The sequence below is a fragment of the Oncorhynchus kisutch genome, linkage group LG3 (genome assembly GCF_002021735.2).
Source record: "Oncorhynchus kisutch isolate 150728-3 linkage group LG3, Okis_V2, whole genome shotgun sequence".
In the NCBI taxonomy this organism is placed as follows: Eukaryota; Metazoa; Chordata; class Actinopteri; order Salmoniformes; family Salmonidae; genus Oncorhynchus; species Oncorhynchus kisutch.
In genome coordinates this window covers 29,975,172-29,997,851 of record NC_034176.2, presented here as the reverse complement: position 1 = coordinate 29,997,851, position 22,680 = coordinate 29,975,172, and the positions used below count along the sequence as shown (strand labels likewise).

The window sequence follows — 22,680 nt, the reverse complement described above, 5'->3', positions numbered from 1 at the left end:
CTAATTTTTCATTTTAGCCTTTAGGTAATTCACCAACACTGTAGTCAAATCTAGTTGCCTGTTACCTGACTGTAGTAGTAGATGTGGGTATTGCAATGATTCCTGAGGATTACATCAATTGCATAGTAATTTCGGAAACACAATCATCGTAACCCACTAAAGCTTCAAAATCAAGTTTGGATGACTGACATGCAATGCATGCAAATGAATTCTGCACGATATGAGAAAATGTAAATCGTGATCCCTCTGCGTTGATTTGGGCTTTGTAAAATAAGTATCCATCAAATGATGATAAATCTCAGGACATAGGGGTTTGCTGTTCACGTCAACCAACACCAATCCAAGTAAGTTGCAGTTATTTCATCATATATGTCTGGTTGACATGCCCCCCTCTCCCCCACTACCTAGGCAGCAGAGTCCTCAGGGAAGACTGCTGAGGCCGTGGAGCGGCTGACACAAGAGAAGGGCCTTCTGGAGCAGGAGAAGAGTGAGGCCCAGTCTCTGCTGGAGGAGTTCAGGAGTGCCAAGCAGGAGATGACCAGTCAGGTGAGTCAGGGATAAGGAGTATGCAATGCCTCAGATGGGGTGTAATGTAGTGGTTGAACAGCATGTATTTTCAGTAAGGTATGTCGAAAAGGTTGACATTTTGTGGGTATGGAATGATTTGTCACTGTCATAAAGGGTCCTCACTAAGGACTCTGGAAGGGGCTCCTTAGGGTTAACATGGAATCAAATAAACAAAATGAACTTAATGATCCTCTTTGAACAACTGAACCAATTTGACATTTCTGGCTGTTGTGTGTTAACTTACCAGAAGTTGGGTGTGTGGGGTGTCATGGTTGCAAACCACTTTCACAAGTTAGTCTTCACAACATAATACAGTGTTACACGTAAACAGAAATTCAGCCACAGATGCTGACATGTTCGCACTTACCAAGATCACATGTGTCTGACATGGAGGGAGAGAAAGTAGCCAAACCGACGTGCGCAAGTTAACCCATCGTAGCAACAAGTTTGTGTATCTATCATCTCATCTGGTATTGTCAGTCTTGACTGCGTCAGTCTAGTCAGCTAAGTTAGCTAGCTAGCTAAGTTAGCTAGCTAGCTTGCAAGGCTAATTGAGGCTACTTTGCTGTGCTCCCCATCCTTGTCTACAACAACATTCATATTAAACAACAGCCTACCTGTTGGTTGATCATTGTAGCCTATTCCTTCTCAGTTAGCCAACTTAAATCTGTAATTATAATTCTAGTTTGCATTAATTAGAAATCTCCCACTTCAATTGCTACACATGAACCTTTGACTGTAGTGCTTCTTTGATTGACCAACAATAACAAGCATCAATGTATTATATACATTAGAAGTTCTTTATGTTTTGTGTGTTATTTCTCAGCTGGATGCATTGAAGCAACAGAATTCTAAATACCAAGAGGAGCTCAACCTCCAGCTCTGCTCAGAGAACCAGAAAATCAGCAGCCTGTGCCAGGAGATGTGAGTATATTGTGTGTGTGGGGGGGGGGACGTTCACTTCATCACTATTCGCTACTGTGTACATATCTTATGGTGCAGTTGACACCAACGTTCATGCCTTGAATGAATTTGGCCATGAATAATGAAGCAACATTAAAGTTACAATTGTTTTGCTGTTTGTTGTTGAACAAGCGAAGGGGCCTGTATCCTGCCAGGTGATAGGTAGACAGTGAGGTGAATGATATCTGGCATGCAAATCCTAGCAGCTACCAGTTGTAGAAAGTGATTTCCTCATACCTTTCCTTGTACCTATTTCCCTCTCTCACCCCCTTACCAGTTCTATGTATATTCCTGTACTCATGTAGCTATGTTATATTTATAATATTGTCTGTGTGTGTGTTTAGTGAGGATCTGAAGCAAGTTGCCTCTGTGAAGTCCCAGTCCCTCGTGGCCTTACAGGAGGAGAACAACAAGCTGACTAAGGAGGTTGGCAGCAGCAAGAAGGAGACTAGTGGCCAGCAGAAGGTACCACCACTGGACTACTGATCTATTCCCTCAAACTGCCACAACTATTTTAAGAATGTAACACATAGCCTACATTGAATCACTACACCTGTCCAACCAAGTAATTTAATTCCATAATGTTTTTCTTTTAAGCTGGAAACTCAGCAGTCCAAGCTCAATAAACAGTTGCAAGATATGAAGCAGAGGTGAGAAACTGTTTCATTTCTATCCAAATCAAGAGTACAAGAAAGTATAATTTTGACATTTCTAGCCAGATGGCATTGGAGACAGTTCTGGAATTAACCTCTCTGGGATATGTGGGACGGTAGCGTGCCACCTAGCCAACAGCCAATGAAATTGCGTGGCGCCAAATTCAAAACAACAGAAATCCCATAATTAAAATTCCTCATTTTAAAGATAAACTTCTTATAAATCCAGCCACAGTGTCCAATTTCAAATAGGCTTTACGGCGAAAGCACACCAAACGATTATGTTAGGTCAGCACCTAGTCACAGAAAACTATACAGCCATTTTCCAGCCAAGGAGAGGGCTCACAAAAATCCGAAATAGCAATTAAATTAATCACTAATCTTTGATCTTCATCAGATGGCACTCACTGGACTTCATGTTACACAATAAATGTGTGTGCTGTTCAATAAAGTTCATCTTTATGTCCAAAAACCTAATTTTGAAATTGGTGTGTTATGATCAGAAATGCATTGTCTCAAACAAACATCCGGTGAAAGTGCAGAGAGCCACATCAAATTACAGAAATACTCATAATAAACATTGATAAAAGATACAAGTGTTATGCATGGGAATATAGATAAACTTCTCCTTAATGCAAACGCTGTGTCAGATTTCAGAAAGACTTTACGGCGAAAGCACACCTTGCGATTATGTTAGGTCAGCGCTAGTCACAGAAAAACATCCAGCCATTTTCCAAAGAAGGAGAGGTGTCAGAAATAGCGTTATAAATATTCACTTACCTTTGATGATCTTGATCGGAATGCACTCCCAGGAATCCCAGTTCCACAATAAATGTTTGTTTTGTTTGATAAAGTCCATAATTTATGTCCAAATACCTCCTTTTTGTTTTGCGCGTTTAGCCCAGTAATCCAAATGCATAATGCGTGATCACTTGTTCAGACGAAATGTCAAAAAAGTTCTATTACAGTTCGTAGAAACATGTCAAACGATGTATAGAATCAATCTTTAGGATGTTTTTATCATAAATCTTCAATAATGTTCCAACCAAAGAATTCCTGTCTTTAGAAATGCAATGGAACGCAGCTACCTCTCACGGGCCCGCGCGTGATCAGCTCATGGCCTTCTGCCAGACCTCTGGTTGAAACAGCTCTCATTCTCTCCTCACAATAGAAGTCTCAAACAATGTTCTAAAGACTGTTGACATCTAGTGGAAGCCTTAGGAAGTGCAATATTACCCCATAGACACTGTATATTCACTAGGCAATGACTTGAAAAACTACAAACCTTTCCTGGTTGGATTGTTTCTCAGGTTTTTGCCTGCCATATGAGTTATGTTATACTCACAGACATCATTCAAACAGTTTTAGAAACTTCAGAGTGTATCCTATCCAAATCTACTAATTATATGCATATTCTAGGTTTTGGGCCTGAGTAGCAGGCAGTTTTACTCTGGGCACCTTTTTATCCAAGCTACTCTACTGCCCCCCCAGTCCCAAAGAAGTTAAGCATGGATGCTGGCATCAATTTGCTCTTCGCCAACGTTGCATGTCTTGCTTGTGCTCTGTCCTACATGCTCTGTTTGATTACATTCTCTTCTTTTGCCTTTCAAAGCTTGCCCAATAATACCTTCAGGTACTTCCATGCTTTTTTTAATTGTTACCTAACGTGTCATACTGTTAGCTTAGGAAGGTAAGAAGAGATCAATGCTTTTCAATGAGTAATCCCTCTTAATTCACTTGCTTTTTGTCATCTCATATTTATTTGTCCTTATTTGTAATCAAACTGTAGACTCGGAAGTTCGCGTGCCGTAGATTATAAAATGTCAATGCAAAATTTCCTCACCCCACCTGTTTTTTCCAATGGAAAACGCATGCTTGATTACACCATTGACATTGGATCTCTGTTTGTTTTTAAACAGAGATCCATCACGTCTGTCCAATACCATGCCTGCTTTATCCACAGGATGCTGCTGAGGGTAGAACGGCTCATAATAATGGCCGGAACAGAGCCACATTTATCTGATTATTATAGGCCCACCGTCTCTTTTCTTTCTTTGTTCTCTGTCTTGATGTCATGCCTTTTGTTTCCCTTTGAGCAGACTTCATCTTTTCATTCCATGCTTCTGAATTAGATTCACAAGCACACTTCTATGTACAATTGAAGTCGGAAGTTGACACACTTTGGTTGGAGTCATTAAAACTTGTTTTTCAACCACTCCACAGATTTCTTCTTAGTAAACTATAGTTTTGGCAAGTTGGTTAGGACATCTACTTTGTGCATGACACAAGTAATTTTTCCAACAATTGTTTACAGACAGATTATTTCACTTACAATTCACTGTATCACAATTCCAGTGGGTCAGAAGTTTACATACACTGTGCCTTTAAACAGCTTGGGATATTCCAGAAAATGATTTCATGGCTTTAGAAGCTTCTGATAGGCTAATTGACATCATTTGAGTCAATTGGAGGTGTACCTGTGGATGTATTTCAAGGCCTACCTTCACTCAGTGCCTCTTTGCTTGACATCATGGGAAAATCAAAAGAAATCAGGCAAGAAAATAAATTGTAGACCTCCACAAGTCTGGTTCATCCTTGGGAGCAATTTCCAAATGCCTGAAGGTACCATGTTCACCTGTACAAACAATTGTACGCAAGTATAAACACCATGGAACCACACAGCCATCATCCCGCTCAGGAAGGAGACCTAGAGATGAACGTACTTTGGTGCAAAAAGTGCAAATCAATCCCAGAACAACAGCAAAGGAACTTGTGAAGATGCTGGAGGAAACGGGTACAAAAGTATCTATATCCACATAACCTGAAAGGCCGCTCAGCAAGGAAGAAGCCACTGCTCCAAAACCGCCATTAAAAAGCCAGACTTCGGTTTGCAACTGCACATGGGGACAAAGATTGTACTTTTTGGAGAAATGTCCCCTGGTCTGATGATTGTGTGGATATATTGATGCAACATCAAGACATCAGTCAGGAAGTTAAAGCTTGGTTGCAAATGTGTCTTCCAAATGGACAATGACCCCAAGCATACTTCCAAAGTTGTGACAAAATGGCAACAAAGGACAACAAAGTCAAGGTATTGGAGTGGCCATCACAAAGCCCTGACCTCAATCCCATAGAAAATGTGTGGGCAGAACTGAAAAGTGTGTGAGAGCAAGGAGGCCAACAAACCTGACTCAGTTACACCAGCTCTGTCAGGAGGAATTGGCCAAAATTCACCCAACTTATTGTGGGAAGCTTGTGGAAGGTTACCTGAAATTTTTGACCCAAGTTACACTCTTGCCCTTAAATTGTTTATGTAAACTTCTGACCCACTGGGAATGTGATGAAAGAAATACAAGCTGAAATGAATAATTCTCTCTACTATTATTCTGACATTTCACATTCTTAAAATATGTGATGATCCTAACTGACCTAAGACGGGGCATTTTTACTAGGATTAAATGTCAGGAATTGTGAAAAACTGAGTTTAAATGTATTTGGCTTAGGTGTATGTAAACTTCCGACTTCAACTGTAAATAAAGTAGTCAAAAGTTTAGTATTTGGTCCCATCTTCCTAGTATGCAAAGACTACATCAAGCTTGTGACTCTACAAACTTGCTGAGTGCATTTGCAAAAAGTTTTGGTTGTTTCAGATTATTTTGTGCCCAATAAAAATGAATGGTAAATAATGTATGGTGTCATTTTGGAGTCACTTTTATTGTAAATTAAAATAGAATGTTTCTAAATAAGTCTCTATTTAATGTGGATGCTACCATGATTAGGGATAATCCTGAATGAATAGTGAATAATAATGAGTGAGAGTTTGTGTGTCAAAGATCATACCCCCAAGACATGCCAACCTCCCCTGTTATTGTTAATAGTGAGAGGTTTATCAAGGGTGTCAACCATTTCAGACCACACTGCATATACTGTGTATAAAAATGGATCTTTACCAAACTTAAACTACCGGCCACAGTTCATTGCAGTTAAAAGTCACATTATGTTGGCTGCTGGTGGTATTCCATTATACATTAGATTTAACACAGATTATGCATGGTCAATGCTCCACTAGTCCTTGTTGGAGTGGTTGAACTCTATTCATAATAATTGTGTGTTGTCCTTGACAGAGAGACCGCCTTGAAGAAACAGTTCGATGAGGAGAAAGCCTCCCTCCAGAAGTCCATCCATAAAAGCAGTGCCTTGATCTCCGAGAAGGATCAGGAGCTGGAGACCCTAAAGAGTGAGGTAAGAATTGGCGCTCTTCCCTATTTCTAGACATTTTAATTCCCTAACCTCATGGCAGGCTTCTTGGCACTATTTCTAGGCCAAAAAGCATTGGGGTAGTCTAATTAGATCTGGAGTAGTAATGAGTTCTCTTTTCAGGATAATATTTTTTTCTGCATTTGTATACTATATTCATTGTATAATGTACACTACCGTTAAAAAGTGTGGGGTCCCTAAGAAATGTCCTTGTATTTCAAGAAATAACTTTTTTTTTTGTCCATTTAAAATAACATCAAGTTGATCAGAAATACAGTGAAGACATTGTTAATGATGTAAATTACTATTGTAGCTGGAAACATCAGATAAAAAAATGGAATATCTATATAGGAGTACAGAGGCACATTATCAGCAAATCAAATCCAAATCAAATCTAATTTTATTTGTCACATACACATGGTTAGCAGATGTTAATGCGAGTGTAGCGAAATGCTTGTGCTTCTAGTTCCGACAATGCAGTAATAACGAACAAGTAATCTAACTAACAATTCCAAAAAAACTACTGTCTTATACACAGTGTAAGGGGATAAGGAATATGTACATAAGGATATATGAATGAGTGATGGTACAAAGCAGCATAGGCAAGATACAGTAGATGATATCGAGTACAGTATAACATATGAGATGAGTATGTAAACAAAGTGGCATAGTTAAAGTGGCTAGTGATACATGTATTACATAAGGATGCAGTCGATGATATAGAGTACAGTATATACATATGCATATGAGATGAATAATGTAGGGTAAGTAACATTATATAAGGTAGCATTGTTTAAAGTGGCTAGTGATATATTTACATAATTTCCCATCAATTCCCATTATTAAAGTGGCTAGAGTTGAGTCAGTGTCATTGACAGTGTGTTGGCAGCAGCCACTCAATGTTAGTGGTGGCTGTTTAACAGTCTGATGGCCTTGAGATAGAAGCTGTTTTTCAGTCTCTCGGTCCCAGCTTTGATGCACCTGTACTGACCTCGCCTTCTGGATGACAGCGGGGTGAACAGGCAGTGGCTCGGGTGGTTGATGTCCTTGATGATCTTTATGGCCTTCCTGTAGCATCGGGTGGTGTAGGTGTCCTGGAGGGCAGGTAGTTTGCCCCCGGTGATGCGTTGTGCAGACCTCACTACCCTCTGGATAGCCTTACGGTTGAGGGCGGTGCAGTTGCCATACCAGGCGGTGATACACCCCGCCAGGATGCTCTCGATTGTGCATCTGTAGAAGTTTGTGTGCTTTTGGTGACAAGCCGAATTTCTTCAGCCTCCTGAGGTTGAAGAGGCGCTGCTGCGCCTTCTTCACGATGCTGTCTGTGTGAGTGGACCAATTCAGTTTGTCTGTGATGTGTATGCCAAGGAACTTAAAACTTGCTACCCTCTCCACTACTGTTCCTTCGATGTGGATAGGGGGGTGTTCCCTCTGTTTCCTGAAGTCCACAATCATCTCCAGCAACCATCACTCCTGTGTTCCAATGGCACATTGTGTTAGCTAATCCAAGTGTATCATTTTATAAGGCTAATTGATCATTAGAAAACCCCTTTGCAATTATGTTAGCACAGCTGCAAACTGTTGTCCTGATTAAACAAACAATAAAGCTGGCCTTCTTTAAACTAGTTGAGTATCTGGAGCATCAGCATTTGTAGGTTCGATTACAGGCTCAAAATTGCCAGAAACAAAGTACTTTCTTCTGAAACTCGTCAGTCTATTCTTGTTCTGAGAAATGAAGGCTATTCCATGCGAGAAATTGCCAAGAAACTGAAGATCTCGTACAACGCTGTGTACTACTCCCTTCACAGAACAGCGCAAACTGGCCCTAACCAGAATAGAAAGAGGAGTGGGAGGCCCCAGTGCACAACTGCGCAAGAGGACAAGTATATTAGTGTCTACTTTGAGAAACAAGTCGTCAACTGGCAGCTCCATTAAATAGTACCTGCAAAACACCAGTCTCAACGTCAACAGTGAAGAGGTGACTCCGGGATGCTGGCCTTCTAGGCAGAGTTCCTCTGTCCAGTGTCTGAGTTATTTTGCCCATCTTAATCTTTTCTTTTTATTGGCCAGTCTGAGATACTGTATTTTCTTTGCAACTCTGTGCATGGAATAGCCTTCATTTCTCAGAACAAGAATAGACTGATGAGTTTCAGAAGAAAGTTCTTTGCTTCTGGCCATTTTGAGCCTGTAATCGAACCCACAAATATTGATGCTACAGATACACAACTGGTCTAAAGAAGGCCAGTTTTATTGCTGCTTTAATCAGGACAACAGTTTTCAACTGTGCTAACATAAAATGCAAAAGGGTTTTCTAATGATCAATTAGCCTTTTAAAATGATACACCTGGATTAGCTAACACAACATGTCATTGGAACACAGGAGTGATGGTTGCTGATAATGGGCAGCTGTACGCATATGTAGATATTCCATTAAAAAAAATCTGCCATTTCCAGCTACAGTAGTCATTTACAATATTAACAATGTCTACACTGTATTTCTGATCAATTTGATGTTATTTTGATGGACAAAATAAACAAGGACACTTCTAAGTGACCCCAAACTTTTGAAAGGTAGTGTGTATGACATAATAGTGTATTTTTCCCTCTGAGCAGTTTTCAGTGCTGCGAGGGGAGAGCGCCACAGCGAAGACACTGAAGTCTACTGTCCAGTCTCTGGAGAAAGACAAGTCGCGGCTGCAGGAGCGTGTTCAGAGCCTGGAGAAGAGCCTTGCAGGAGGACAGGACACTCTTACCAGCACCTCTGGTATGACTGGGCAGTCAAAGCTTAACTCTACAGATTGAGCTTCACTGTCACTGAATGCTTATACATGTTTTCCCTTCAGGTGATGCAGCTCTGAACCAATTAAAGGAGGACAAGGAGACTTCAGAGAGCCAGGTATGCATGACTTATTATGGCCCAATTTAGCAAAAATTGGTATATAAAACACAACTTGGGTATGCCATTCAGTTGCTTTTTTACCAATATGTATATTTTTGGATGATTTGTGCATTCACTTAGTTTCCATACTATTGCCATATGTCATGCACTGGATGTTTTGCGTACTATGATCAGGTCAACTTTCATATTGGCAGTGTTATGGTAATTACATTTAAAGCAATCACATTTTGCTCAAACTCTGCTGAAACTGATGTCCATGTCTGCCAAGTCCATGGCTGGCAATATAGGCTTAATTTAAATTCGCTGTAGAACCTCTGACAATTGATTTGTTATGTGAAATGAAACCTTATTTTTGGGCCTCACAAACCTCTAAACAGTTTAACACAAAATGATCATGTGCACTAAAATTTCTTAACGTGTAGATTAAAATGGACTCTGGTACGCTCTAATGTGTGTGTATAGGTCACTGGGAGTAAATGGATACCGGACTGCACTCTAGTCAAAGAAGCCCAGTCTAGGAGTTTAATGATGAAGCAGAGTATACATGTGGTATTTACTCAAAAACGCATGAAATATCCCTGCAAATGAAAACGGTCTGATCGCCACAAAAGCCAACCAAACTGAGAAATAAATTCAGTTTTTAAACTAACAATTGGTTGCCATGGTGAATAATCCAATAATAATTGATAGGACACATGAAATGAAACCTCAGTTTACCGGAGTCTCTAAATTGAAATACTGGCAGATCAATAAATGTCTTTGTAGATCTAATAACATTTTGAGGATTCTAAATTCAAATCTAATGGGCTTTTATACAGCCACCCCATCTTCCTTTCTACGAAAGCAGGTCTGCGCCGTCTAACATAGTGGGAAGCTCCACCAATCGGGCTACAGGATGCGGTAGATTCGAACCTTGACCGGATCCTTCCATCTGCACCTGGTATCATCTTCACTAACCGTCCGATGGGCCACAAAGCTCGTGGTAGCAGAGGATCCACTATCATGGCCACTTGTCCAACCTTCAAGTCTGGAGTGTCAATCCGTCACTTCTGCCTCTGCTGAAGACTTGGCAAATAGTTCCGCATTATTTGGGTCCAGAAGTGGCCCACCAGGACCTAACTATGCTTCCAACAGTGTCATCCAAGAAGGTCTCTGTCTGCATATACGGCATGGGGAGCAAAGCATCATGCCCTTCCATCGTTCAGATTACGTTTGACTGGATCGAGGGTTCTACGTCTGCTGAAACAGCCAAGGGTCTTGGAGCTCAGAATGCATTCCACCTCTGTAAGGAACATCAGGAGGACATCTTCATGTTGTGACTTGTCTTCAACTGCTACACGAAGAGCATACTTCACATACCTTATTTCCCTCTCCCAGGCGCCTCTGAAATGCAGTGCATTCGGGGGGTTGAACCGAAAGGTGACCTTCTGTTCAGCCAGCTGTTCCTGGAGTGCAGGCCTGAGGGCCATGAAGGCCTCTTGCAGCTCTCTGTCCGCCCCCCAGAAATTGGTCCCATTGTCCGACAGGATCTCAAAGGGTTATTCTCGTTGGGAAATGAAGCTGCGGAGCGCCATCAGGAAGGTATCTGTGTCCGTTTTGGTCAGAACATTGAGGCCGGTGCATTGAGTGGTGAGACGGGTTAGCTCAGCCAGAGTTTTCCCCCTCGTAATGTCGTCTGCTGGGTTGTTAGGGAGTGGAGATATGTCGACACCGCTATCAGTGAGATCTTGAATCTCAGCAATTCTGGTGCCGACAAACACTTTGACACAATTCCGATTGAAGCCAGTTCAGGAAGGTTGTTGAATCTGACCACAGGGTGGTCCTGCGGACCTCCAAAGTAACCTCAGTTTTGCAGAAGATGAGCTAGTGTTGGGCTCCAGTTGGCAGCACTGAGCTCCAGGCGGGGTATTGAGACTTGGCGCTTGGGTGCCACTCGAGATCTTGCTGCGCGGAATGAGACCTGTACTTGTCATTGGTCATCCTCAGTGTGGAGGTAGGCCACAGAGCCGTAGCTCTCTCTGAAGCATCGCAGAAGATGTGGATGTCGGTGGTCACTGTGGCGCTGTCTATGTTTGGAGGGAAATAACACCTAGGGATGCAAACCTCTGACAGGGTTAGAAGTTTGCGCTCCCACTCCTTCCACTGGTCTAGTAGGTGTGCTGGTAAGAGGGGTTGTCCCATACCCTCTCCTTCGTCCAGAGCTCCTGTTCCAGGATCTTTGCTCTCGTCTTGAAGTGGATGATATATCCCATGGGGCCATACTGCCTGGCAAGAGTATGGTAGATGATCCTCATGGTGAGCGTCGGCTCCACCACAGGGCGTTACTTGTACCCCAATGTGTCTGTAGGGCAGTGCCAGCGGAGTCCTAATGTGGTCGCTTCAAGAGCTTGATCACATAGCCTGCAGTTTTTAGCTTCTGAACTTCTTGGCATTAGCTCTTCGCCTGCTCTGGGTTCTTGGCTAAATTCTGCTCTGTGCTCCTCAGATGAGCCAAGACTGCCTCCTTGAGTGCTTTCAAGTGTGGAGAGTCCTTAACTCGGAGTAGCGGAGTGGTATAGTGTGCAACAGTCACACATACGGTGTCAGTCTCAAGGGTGCGGAAAGCCTCATGATTTTGCTTGGACCGGGTCAAGGCCATCATTACATTGTGGTAAGGCAGAGTATCAATCTGCAACAGCTTCTCCACATGGAGGAAAAGGCCATCTGAACGATAGTGTAAGTGAACAGGCACTGTTGTTCCTTGCCGGAATTGGACGGGAAGTTGGAAGGCCCTTGGAGTGCCCAAACAAGTCTTGTATTGACTGCAACAGGTCCACATTGATGGCTCATGCGCACCATTTCCATCCGTATTAGCAAGTGAGGGTGATCTGAACCGATCAGGACCAGGGGACTGGCCTTGGTGAAGGTCTTGAAGGGAAGACCTCAGAGGTGTTGGTAATGCTTACTGCAAAGCCTCCACTGGGTAGCAGTACTCTGCAAAGCCTAGGTCATCAGCAGTGAAGGGTCTGGTGATACTGAACTGCTTGGATGGGTTGCACACTGGTGAGAGCTTCAAAGTGACCGAGTTGCCTTTTAACTGCACCACCTCTTGATGTACAGTCCTAAGCATCAGGGATTCTGCTTTCTTTGGCAACGCCATTTGCTGAACAGCAGCGGAAATGGTACACTCTGAGCCATAATCTATGACTGCATAGGCTTCGAGTGATCTGTTATCATTGTAGAGCCGGACTTTCACCACCTTTAGCATCACACTGCCAGAGTGATTTGGGCGGTCCAGGTAAACTGTGGTCGGAGGTGTGCTGACCATCAGGAAGCTCTTATCGTCTTCTTCAGCGAGGTCATGATGGACAGTCAGGTGTTGCTCTTTGCAGACATTGCACGGCTTCTTTAGGGTGCAGGAATCTGGCTGGTGTCCTCTCCCACACTGCCAGCACTGGTCTTTATCCTTGACCCACTGAACTATTTGGTATTTGGAGAGGAGCTTAAACTCCTCACAATAACTGAGGTAGTGTTCTTGGTTCTTTCAAAAAGGGCAGTACGGTTTAGGCTTCTTTGCCCTTAGATGCCTTTCCTTCCTGTGGAGCTGAGGACTTCTTGGACTTTGTTGAAATTTCAAAGTTCAGTAGTCTGGTCTGTGTTGTAGAGGACGGTGGTAGACTCGTTCTTGTTGTGGGAAGACGGGCTCTGTCCTATAGCGCCCTTGTCCTCTTTCTGGTACAACTCAACGGCTTGACTGGCAATCTGCTTGTCCCGAGACTTGACTTGTAAACAGACAGTCAGGTCAGGTAGGCTGTAAGTTCTATCGACCCATGTTTGTATCACAGGAGATTGGTGGCACCTTAATTGGGGAGGATGGGCACATGGTAATGGCTGGAGCGGAATTAGTGGAAAGGTATCAACAACATCTCATTCCATTTGCTCCATTCCGGAGCAACTGCCTTGGCTGTCCATACTTGTCCTGAAGTGCACTCAGGGCAGTGGAGTAAGGATTTGAATCATTCATACATGAGTGGGACAGTTTGTAAGCACTTGGAAGCTTGAGGTGCTCCAGCAGAACTTGGTACTTGTAATGCTCTGTCAGATGAGGATGGGGGCCAAGCAGGCTGTCCACGGCCTTCCTCAGTAGGGCGAAGTCACTCTCACGACCACTGCTCAAGTGTGGGATCTTTGGCTTTGGGATCCCAAAGGAGGCTGCTGCAACTAGGTCCATTAGGTTTGGGCCTGGAGTCACAGGTGCCTAAGGCACCGCAGGTGTTGGCTGCTGGCATGGATTGGGTCTGTGTGGTGGCGCTGTCCCAAGACCGTTTGGAGGATAAGAGCAGACATGGTGCTGGCATAAGAGCAGACATGGTGCTGGCATGCTCAGCAGTTGATGCCGAGAGCTGGTCTGGCTGATTAGACAATAGAGGTGGATCAATCCAACGGTCTGGGCCTAGCAGCAAGGAGGAGGCATTGCTCTGGTTGACTAGACCATGGTTGTGGACACCTGGACCTGAGGTAAGTCCTTGGTTGGTGTCATGACATGGGATTATGCTGGAGGTTGCTCTGGTATGAGCGGGTGGATGGTCTGGGGCCATCCGGAGTGCCCTTCACATGATTTTGTTTTAGGAGCTGAAGAAGCCGCGTCGCCGCCTTCAGCTTGTTCTGGGCCTGGCGAAGGAGTTGCTGCTCCCTCCATTGTCTTTCTCTACTCTTCAGCTGCATCTCCTGGTATCTTCTCTCCATGGTGAGTTTGAGTCTCGCCATCTCTTTTTCGGAATTAAATCGGGCTGCCTCTCTCTCTTAAGCTAACTGGTGTCCCAGTTCTTCAAGTGCTGTCTTCTTAAGATTAACTTGAATATATGACTGATCACTGTTGTCGCCATTACTGCTTTGTTGACTGGGGGCTGGCGACCCCCTTCCTTGGAGGGGCTGGGATTGTAATGCCGTACCTTGTTGTGGCTGGCCTGGGATCAACAGTTTGCTTTGTTGAGTTTAGTAATGATCCTCTTCATCAGAATCCTCCTTGAGGTCTTCTTCTTTGGGGGTGTGGCTTGCCTGAAGCTGTCCTGTGGGGGAGGGCTCACCAGTTAGAATACCCTCACCTCGGTGGGCATGCCTACTTGGAGTGGTTGTTCGAGTGTGTGGGTGGTTGACCGTTTAGGCTGCTGTATCTGCCGTCGTGGACGTTCATCTCCTCGGGGCTGGGTCCCTTGGGAGATCTGGGTGTCCTCAGTCTCGATGTCCATCATCCAGAATCTTGTACTCTCTGTTTTGATAGGCCACTGGGAGTAAACAAATACCGGACTGCACTCTGGTCAAAGAGTGATTACAGACACAGAAGCCAGTCTAGGAGTTTAATGATGAAACAGAGTATACATGTGGTATTTGGTAAAAAATGCACAAATATCCCTGCAAATAAAAAAGGGTCTGATCTCCACAAAAGCCAACTGGACTGAGAAATAAGTTCAGTTTTTATACTAACAATTGGTTGCCATGGTGAATAATCAAATGATAATTGATAGGACACATGAAAGTTAACATCAAACCGTTGACTGGAGTCTCTAAATGAATATACTGGCAGATCAATAAATGTTTTTTATAATCTAACAGGCTTTTATACATAGATCGGCATCCCTTTACTTACTGTGATGTCTAGCTGAACTGCTTGCCTACTATTTTCTCTGTCAGTGATGACTTGAGTCTGTTTTGTCTGGCTTTAGGTGGGTCCTAATTTTGATCTGTTTTGTCTCCTCCCTCTCTTTCTCATTTACCTCCTCCTCTGTCACTGATGTTGGCCATGCTACCCGAAAATCAGGCAGCGGTTTGTTACTGTTATTCATCAGCTCCACTCATGCATGTCTATTTGTCTGTAGATTTCCACACGGTTCTCGTTCCGTCTGTGCTGTTGTGTGTTCTGGAAAATAATTCCTAAAAGTTCCTGTTGGTTTACATGTCTGGTCGTCTCCCAAGGAGGAATTAGGCCTTCTCTCTGACATAATTTACCATAAGGATGTATTTACAATTAGCTTTAAAAAATAAATGAACACCATATCCTATTCATAAAGGAAATGTACCAGAGTTATGATTTCCAGCAAATTGGCATGCCTGGATGCCACAATTTCTCATTGGTGGACGATTCAGAGTTTTACTGTTCAGTGTTGCCCTCTTTACTCTTGCTCATGCCAGGATGTGGGGTTTGTTTTCATAACTTAGAAACTGGACAAGCATGTTGGTGAAGGTGATGGTGCACTGTTATTCTTGTAGCAGGGTGGGTTGGGGAAAGGGGTGAATATATTAACAGCTTGTGTGATTTTAGCACTCAATGAGATGTGGATGCTGTTGGATGACCTGTTGTTTGTGTTCCATTTTCCAAAGTTCTAAGTTGGCTACATTTACGTTTAACTGAAGTCTGTGCCGTATGAGCATAAAGAACTGTGTTACTGTCCGTGATTTCCCTTTTTGTCTGCGTCAGATTGAGTTCCTGAACTCGGTTATCGTGGACCTGCAGAAGAAGAATGAAGACCTTAAGGGCAAGCTGGAGAAGATGGCGGAGGCTTCCCTTAATGGGAATAATGCAAGCGAGCTTGATAACTATGACGGGTCAGCCTTCTCCCATACTTCTAAACACTGACCCTGAGTCAGACAAGTTCAAGCCCACACTAACCTCGTACTTTTTAAATTTGTTGTTAATTTCATTAAGTTAGCTCCGAGCATAAAGCAGTATTTCTATTTTAACAATTCATCATAGTCCTAGTTTGCCCCCCCCCCCCCACTCACGCCCTGACCCTGTATGTTTCCCACCCTCTCCTCAGCGGTTTTAATGAAGGTCCCTCCAAAAAGAAGGTCCCTCCAAGGCTCTTCTGTGACATCTGTGACTGCTTTGACCTCCATGATACAGAAGACTGTCCCACTCAGATGCAGATGCCGGACTCCCCACCCCACACCGCCTACCACGGCAGTAAGGATGAGGAGAGGGCTTATTGTGACATCTGTGAGGCCTTTGGCCACTGGACTGACTCCTGTAACGACGACCAGACCTTCTAATCTAAAGCCTTCGAGAACCATCTTTGGCACAATCTCAACTTTTGCACATAAACCAAATTCTGAGGTGTGCAAGTGCACATGGAGTTCTCTACTGTATGGGTGTGTGCATGTGTTTGTTTGTGCAGAAAGTATTTATTTCACAAGCCCCTAAGTGCTATAATTGGGAGGATATTGTCTCAAAACGATCAACTTAATTATCCGCACCCACACGTCATTGACTAGCAAAAGGGGCAGAAATGCTGACGTATTGTGATATAAGGTTTTCATTGGGAATTGTTTAAAAAATCCACTGTTTGTGTTGCGACCTTCTTCAGTGTGTGCAAAAGATGAGGCTATAGTTTATTTTTTTACACTTGGACATACTTTGTACTTAAAAAAAAAAAAAGTTGCCTTGTCAATCTGTCTGTGATAATTGTGTGGTGGAAAGGCATGGAGAGGGGCGTGGCTGGCGCCTGTTGCCTGGCAGGGTTGGAGCAGTGAAGCAACGGCGTTTGACTTTTAGTTTTAAAAAAAGACTACCTCGGCCGTGTGGGATGGTGGTCAAGGTTGAAGCCGCTAAACAAACCTAAAGCACTGCACACACTTTATTCCTCCTCTGTTTAAAATCCTTGGTTCCTTTTTAAATGGCCTTTACAAGAACAATGCATAATTAAATTATAATTTTAAGGATAGAATATTGTAAACAGATGGTATGATGCTCATGAATTTCTGTACCTAACTTTTTGAATGTTGAATATCTGTACAAAAATAAATTACATTTATGGATACATTTTGTTTGTTTCATAACAGTTGCAGGAGCTCATGAAATTACCCTTCAAACAAATTTTATATTCGTTTTTTTTTAAAGTCCTCTCACCAAATATTTTCTGTACACAATTACTTCCTGAGTACTCTATACTAAGCAATACAGTTTCTTTGCTTGTATGCCTTGGAAATGACCACTTGTACTGTAAGCACTTCATGGTTTCAGCTAGTGTTATGACATCACGTTTAAATATACATTACACAGATTACAGCTATGGGGCAGTTTTAATCACTGTTCCCTTTAAAAACAATTTATTATGTAATATGTTTTTTTGCCTCTGCAGTGTGTAATAATTTTACACTTAGTTTCGCACTATGGCATGGCTGTCGATATGGTTTTATGGGAGCATGTGCATGTTAAGGCTCTGCATTCATCAACTTGCCGATGCAAAGCTAATGTTAATTCCTGCATCGGCTGTTATGTTCTGTATCTTCTGCACATAGTCGTTATGGCATGACGGCATTGTTACTGCCAAGAGTATGGTGAGGTCGTGGTAACATAGAGGCAAACACAAGCCACCCCTTCCACAGCATCTGCTGGAGCATCGCAGTACGATTTATTTTACCCAGGATGTTTCGTCGTTTCTTACCCAGATGCAATGAGGCATTACATGAACACCTAGTTTACATTCATGATGATGTCCTGCTTTAGTGTCGGTGTGTCTTGGCATTTTATTGAGTATTTATTGTGATGTATTTTTGGCTGGTGCAATCAAAGATAAAGATACGTGTTTCCAATGGCATCATCGGTGTCACTGGTGTAGAGAAGAGTAGGCAGGAGGGAGTCACAGGTGTAGAGAAGAGTAGGCAGGAGGGAGTCACAGGTGTAGAGAAGAGTAGGCAGGAGGGAGTCACAGGTGTAGAGAAGAGTAGGCAGGAGGCAGTCACAGGTGTAGAGAAGAGTAGGCAGGAGGGAGTCACAGGTGTAGAGAAGAGTAGGCAGGAGGCAGTCACAGGTGTAGAGAAGAGTAGGCAGGAGGGAGTCACAGGTGTAGAGAAGAGTAGGCAGGAGGGAGTCACAGGTGTAGAGAAGAGTAGGCAGGAGGCAGTCACAGGTGTAGAGAAGAGTAGGCAGGAGGCAGTCACTGGTGTAGAGAAGAGTAGGCAGGAGGCAGTCACAGGTGTAGAGAAGAGTAGGCAGGAGGCAGTCACTGGTGTAGAGAAGAGTAGGCAGGAGGCAGTCACATGTGTAGAGAAGAGTAGGCAGGAGGCAGTCACAGGTGTAGAGAAGAGTAGGCAGGAGGGAGTCACAGGTGTAGAGAAGAGTAGGCAGGAGGCAGTCACAGGTGTAGAGAAGAGTAGGCAGGAGGCAGTCACTGGTGTAGAGAAGAGTAGGCAGGAGGCAGTCACATGTGTAGAGAAGAGTAGGCAGGAGGCAGTCACTGGTGTAGAGAAGAGTAGGCAGGAGGCAGTCACAGGTGTAGAGAAGAGTAGGCAGGAGGCAGTCACAGGTGTAGAGAAGAGTAGGCAGGAGGCAGTCACAGGTGTAGAGAAGAGTAGGCAGGAGGCAGTCACAGGTGTAGAGAAGAGTAGGCAGGAGGCAGTCACTGGTGTAGAGAAGAGTAGGCAGGAGGCAGTCACATGTGTAGAGAAGAGTAGGCAGGAGGCAGTCACAGGTGTAGAGAAGAGTAGGTAGGAGGCAGTCACTGGTGTAGAGAAGAGTAGGCAGGAGGCAGTCACTGGTGTAGAGAAGAGTAGGCAGGAGGCAGTCACTGGTGTAGAACTACTGAGTTGATTTAAGCACCATAGATCAAAGTGGGACGAAACCCAAACGCTGTTCTGCACAAAATATATCTTCATAAACAAAAAGGCAAAGGGCAAACCCAACGTGCAAAATATAAAGTACTCAGGAAATAGTAGGAGATTCCTCTCAGGAAAACAAGTAACAATTGCAATGACCGACAAAGACCAGTGGCAGAGGGAATATACAGTTGAAGTCGGAAGTTTACATACACTTTAGCCAAATACATTTAAACTCAGTTTTTCCACAATTCCTGACATTTGATCCCAGTAAAAAGTCCCTCTCTTGGGTCAGTTAGGATCCCCACTTAATTTTAAGAATGTGAAATGTCAGAATAATTGTAGAGAGAATGATTTATTTCAGCTTTTATTTCTTTCATCACATTCCCAGTGGGTCCGAAGTTTACATACACTCAATTAGTATTTGGTAGCATTGCCTTTAAATTGTTTAACTTGGGTCAAACGTTTCAGGTAGCCTTTAACAAGCTTCCCACAATAAGTTGGGTGAATTTTGGCCCATTCCTCCTGACAGAGCTGGTGTAACTGAGTCAGGTTTGTAGGGCTCCTTGCTCTCACACACTTTTTCAGTTCTGCCCACAAATGTTCTATGGGATTCAGGTCAGGGCATTGTGATGGCCACTCCAATACCTTGACTTTGTTGTCCTTTGTTGCCATTTTTCCACAACTTTGGAAGTATGCTTGGGGTCATTGTCCATTTGGAAGACACATTTTCAACCAAGCTTTAACTTCCTGAATGATGTCTTGAGATGTTGCTTCAATTATATCCACACAATTTTCCTCCCTCACAATGCCATCTATTTTGTGAAGTGCACCAGTCCCTCCTGCAGCAAAGCACCCCCACAACATGATGCTGCCACCGCTGTGCTTCATGGTTGGGATGGTGTTCTTTGGCTTGCAAGCCTCCCCCTTTTTCCTCCTAACATAATGATGGCCAAACAGTTCTATTTTTGTTTCATCAGACCAGAGGCCTTTTCTCCAAAAAGTCCCCATGTGCAGTTGCAAACCGTAGTCCCATGGTGTTAATACTTGCGTACAATTGTTTGTACAGATGAACGTGGTACCTTCAGGTGTTTGTAAATTACTCCCAAGGATGAACCAGACTTGTGGAGGTCTACAATTTATTTTCTTGTCTGATTTCTTTTGATTTTCCCATGATGTCAAGTAAAGAGGCACTGTTTGAAGGTACGCCTTGAAATACATCCACAGGTACATCTCAAATTGACTCAAATTATGTCAATTAGCCTATCAGAAGCTTCTAAAGCCATGACATCATTTTCTGGAATTTTCCAAGCTGTTTAAAGGCAAACAATTCACTGGAATTGTGATACAGTGAATTATAAGTGAAATAATCTTTGTTTGAAAAATTACTTGTGTCGTGCACAACGACCAGGATGGTGGTGTGCCCCTCCGAGGGGGGGAAGGTCTGTGACAAAGTCCATGGAAAGATGGGACCAGGGTCATTGTGGGACCGGCAGCGGGTGGAGTTTGCCATAGGGGAGGTGTCTAGGTGTCTTGCTCTGTGCAAAGGTGGAGCAGGAAGAGACGTAAACCAGGATGTCCCGGGCCAAGTTGGGCCACCAGTACTTGGCGGAGAGACAGTCGATAGTACGGGCTATACCCGGATGCCCCGACACTGGTGCTGTGTGTGCCCAGGTGAGGAGACGATCCCGCACATCAGAGGGCACATAGATATGCCCCTCGGGACAGTGGGCAGGTGAGGGCTTCTGTCGCAGGGCTCGACGGATGTCCGTGTCCACATTCCACACGACACGAGCCACAATGCGGGACAAGGGAATAATGGGTATCACTTTCTCCCTCCGATCCTCTGTGTCATGCACCCGGAACAACGCATCGGCCTTAACGTTCTTTGATCCCGGCCAGTAGGAGAGGGTAAAGTCAAACCTGGCGAAGAATAGGGCCCACCTGGCCTGACGCGGGTTCAGCCTCTTCGCTGCTCAAATGTACTCCAAGTTCCTGTGGTCCGTCCAGACAAGGAATGGGTGTTTAGCACCCTCCAGCCAGTGTTTCAGCACCTTCTTGACAGCCAACAACTCATGATCCCCCAAGTCGTAATTCCGCTCTGCTGGAGACAGCTTCTGTGAGTAGAAGGCGCATGGATGGAGTTTAGGCGGCAATCCAGTGCGTTGGGGAGAACAGTCCGTACTCCAACCACAGAGGCATCCACCTCCAAGATGGCGCTGAAGAGGATGGCTGATGTTTTACATACTCACCACGAACTGGAAGAAGCTTTTTCCTTGAAAGAGTCAGATGGGAAGGATATACTGCTCTCCTGGGAACAGGCCCAGATCCCTGTCATTTGCGTGAAGAAAAGACAGAGGAAAAGAGGACGCAGATCGGGCTGCCTTCTAAGAATCGGGGAGGGGAGTCCACTTTTATTGCCTTCCGATCTACTTGCTAAAATGCAATCATTGGAAAATAAAATTGATGACCTACGATTACGATTATCCTACCAACGGGACATTAAGAACTGTAATATCTTATGTTTCACCGAGTCGTGGCTGAACGACGACATGTGAACCGGCAGAACAGTGATGCTACGTCTGGAAACAACTGGTGTCTAATATTAAAGAACTCTCTAGGTATTGCTCGCCTGAGGTAGAGTACCTTATGATAAGCTGAAGACCACACTATCTACCAAGAGAGTTTTCATCTATATTATTCGTAGCCGTCTATTTACCAGTACAGACCGATGCTGGCACTAAAACCGCACTCAACCAACTCTATAAGTGTCATGTTCTGACCTTAGTTCTTTTGTTATGTCTTTGTTTTAGTATGGTCAGGGTGTGAGTTGGGTGGGTTGTCTATGTTCGTTTTTCTATGTTGTGTTTTCAGTTTGGCCTGGTATGGTTCTCAATCAGAGGCAGGTGTCGTTAGTTGTCTCTGATTGAGAATCATAATTAGGTAGCCCTCAGAAAAAAAAGACCTCAGAATTGTTTTTTTAGACCTCCACAAGTCTGGTTCATCCTTGGGAGCAATTTACAAACGCCTGAAGGTACCACGTTCATCTGTACAAACAATAGTATGCAAGTATAAACACCATGGGACCACGCAGACGTCATACCGCTCAGGAAGGAGACGCGTTCTGTCTCCTAGAGATGAATGTACTTTGGTGCGAAAAGTGCAAATCAATCCCAGAACAACAGCAAAGGACCTTGAGAAGATGCTGGAGGAAACAGGTACAAAAGTATCTATATCCACAGTAAAATGAATCCTATATCGACATAACCTGAAAGGCCGCTCAGCAAGGAAGAAGCCACTGCTCCAAAACCACTGTAAAAAAGACTACAGTTTGCAACTGCACATGGGGACAAAGATGGTACTTTTTGGAGAAATGTCCTCTGGTCTGATGAAACAAAAATAGAACTGTTTGGCCATAATGACCATCGTTATGTTTGGAGGAAAAAGGGGGAGGCTTGCAAGCCGAAGACCACCATCCCAACTGTGAAGCACGGGGGTGGCAGCAGTGTCATGTTGTGGGGATGCACTTCACAAAATAGATGGCATTGTGAGGAAGGAAAATGATGTGGCTATATTGAAGCAACATCTCAAGACATCAGTCGGGAAGTTAAAACTTGGTCGCAAATGGGTCTTCCAAATGGACAATGACCCCAAGCATACTTCCAAAGTTGTGGAAAAGTGGCCTAAAGACAACAAAGCCAAGGTATTGGAGTGGCCATCACAAAGCCCTGACCTCAATCCTATAGAAAATGTGTGGGCAGAACTGAAAAA

The 22,680-nt window shown here is 43.8% G+C and overlaps 1 protein-coding gene across 21 annotated transcripts in view; it reads left to right on the top strand.

Annotated features, from left to right (window-relative positions):
* Positions 1-17,132, top strand: part of LOC109879961 (CAP-Gly domain-containing linker protein 1) — a 51,428-nt gene extending 34,296 nt beyond the window's left edge. For 11 of the 21 annotated variants that reach the window (XM_031820669.1, XM_031820591.1, XM_031820586.1 and 8 more), the window contains 11 exons: positions 409-546; positions 1,394-1,491; positions 1,875-1,995; positions 2,128-2,180; positions 3,796-3,816; positions 6,308-6,425; positions 9,054-9,204; positions 9,284-9,336; positions 15,137-15,142; positions 15,794-15,921; positions 16,134-17,132. In XM_031820669.1, coding sequence (XP_031676529.1) covers positions 409-546; positions 1,394-1,491; positions 1,875-1,995; positions 2,128-2,180; positions 3,796-3,816; positions 6,308-6,425; positions 9,054-9,204; positions 9,284-9,336; positions 15,137-15,142; positions 15,794-15,921; positions 16,134-16,365 — 1,119 coding nt within the window. In that variant the 3' untranslated portion in view covers positions 16,366-17,132. The remainder of the gene's footprint in view (positions 1-408; positions 547-1,393; positions 1,492-1,874; positions 1,996-2,127; positions 2,181-3,795; positions 3,817-6,307; positions 6,426-9,053; positions 9,205-9,283; positions 9,337-15,136; positions 15,143-15,793; positions 15,922-16,133) is intronic. The other 10 variants (XM_031820647.1, XM_031820711.1, XM_031820726.1 and 7 more) reach the window with 3 other exon arrangements.
* Positions 17,133-22,680: the final 5,548 nt, after the last annotated feature.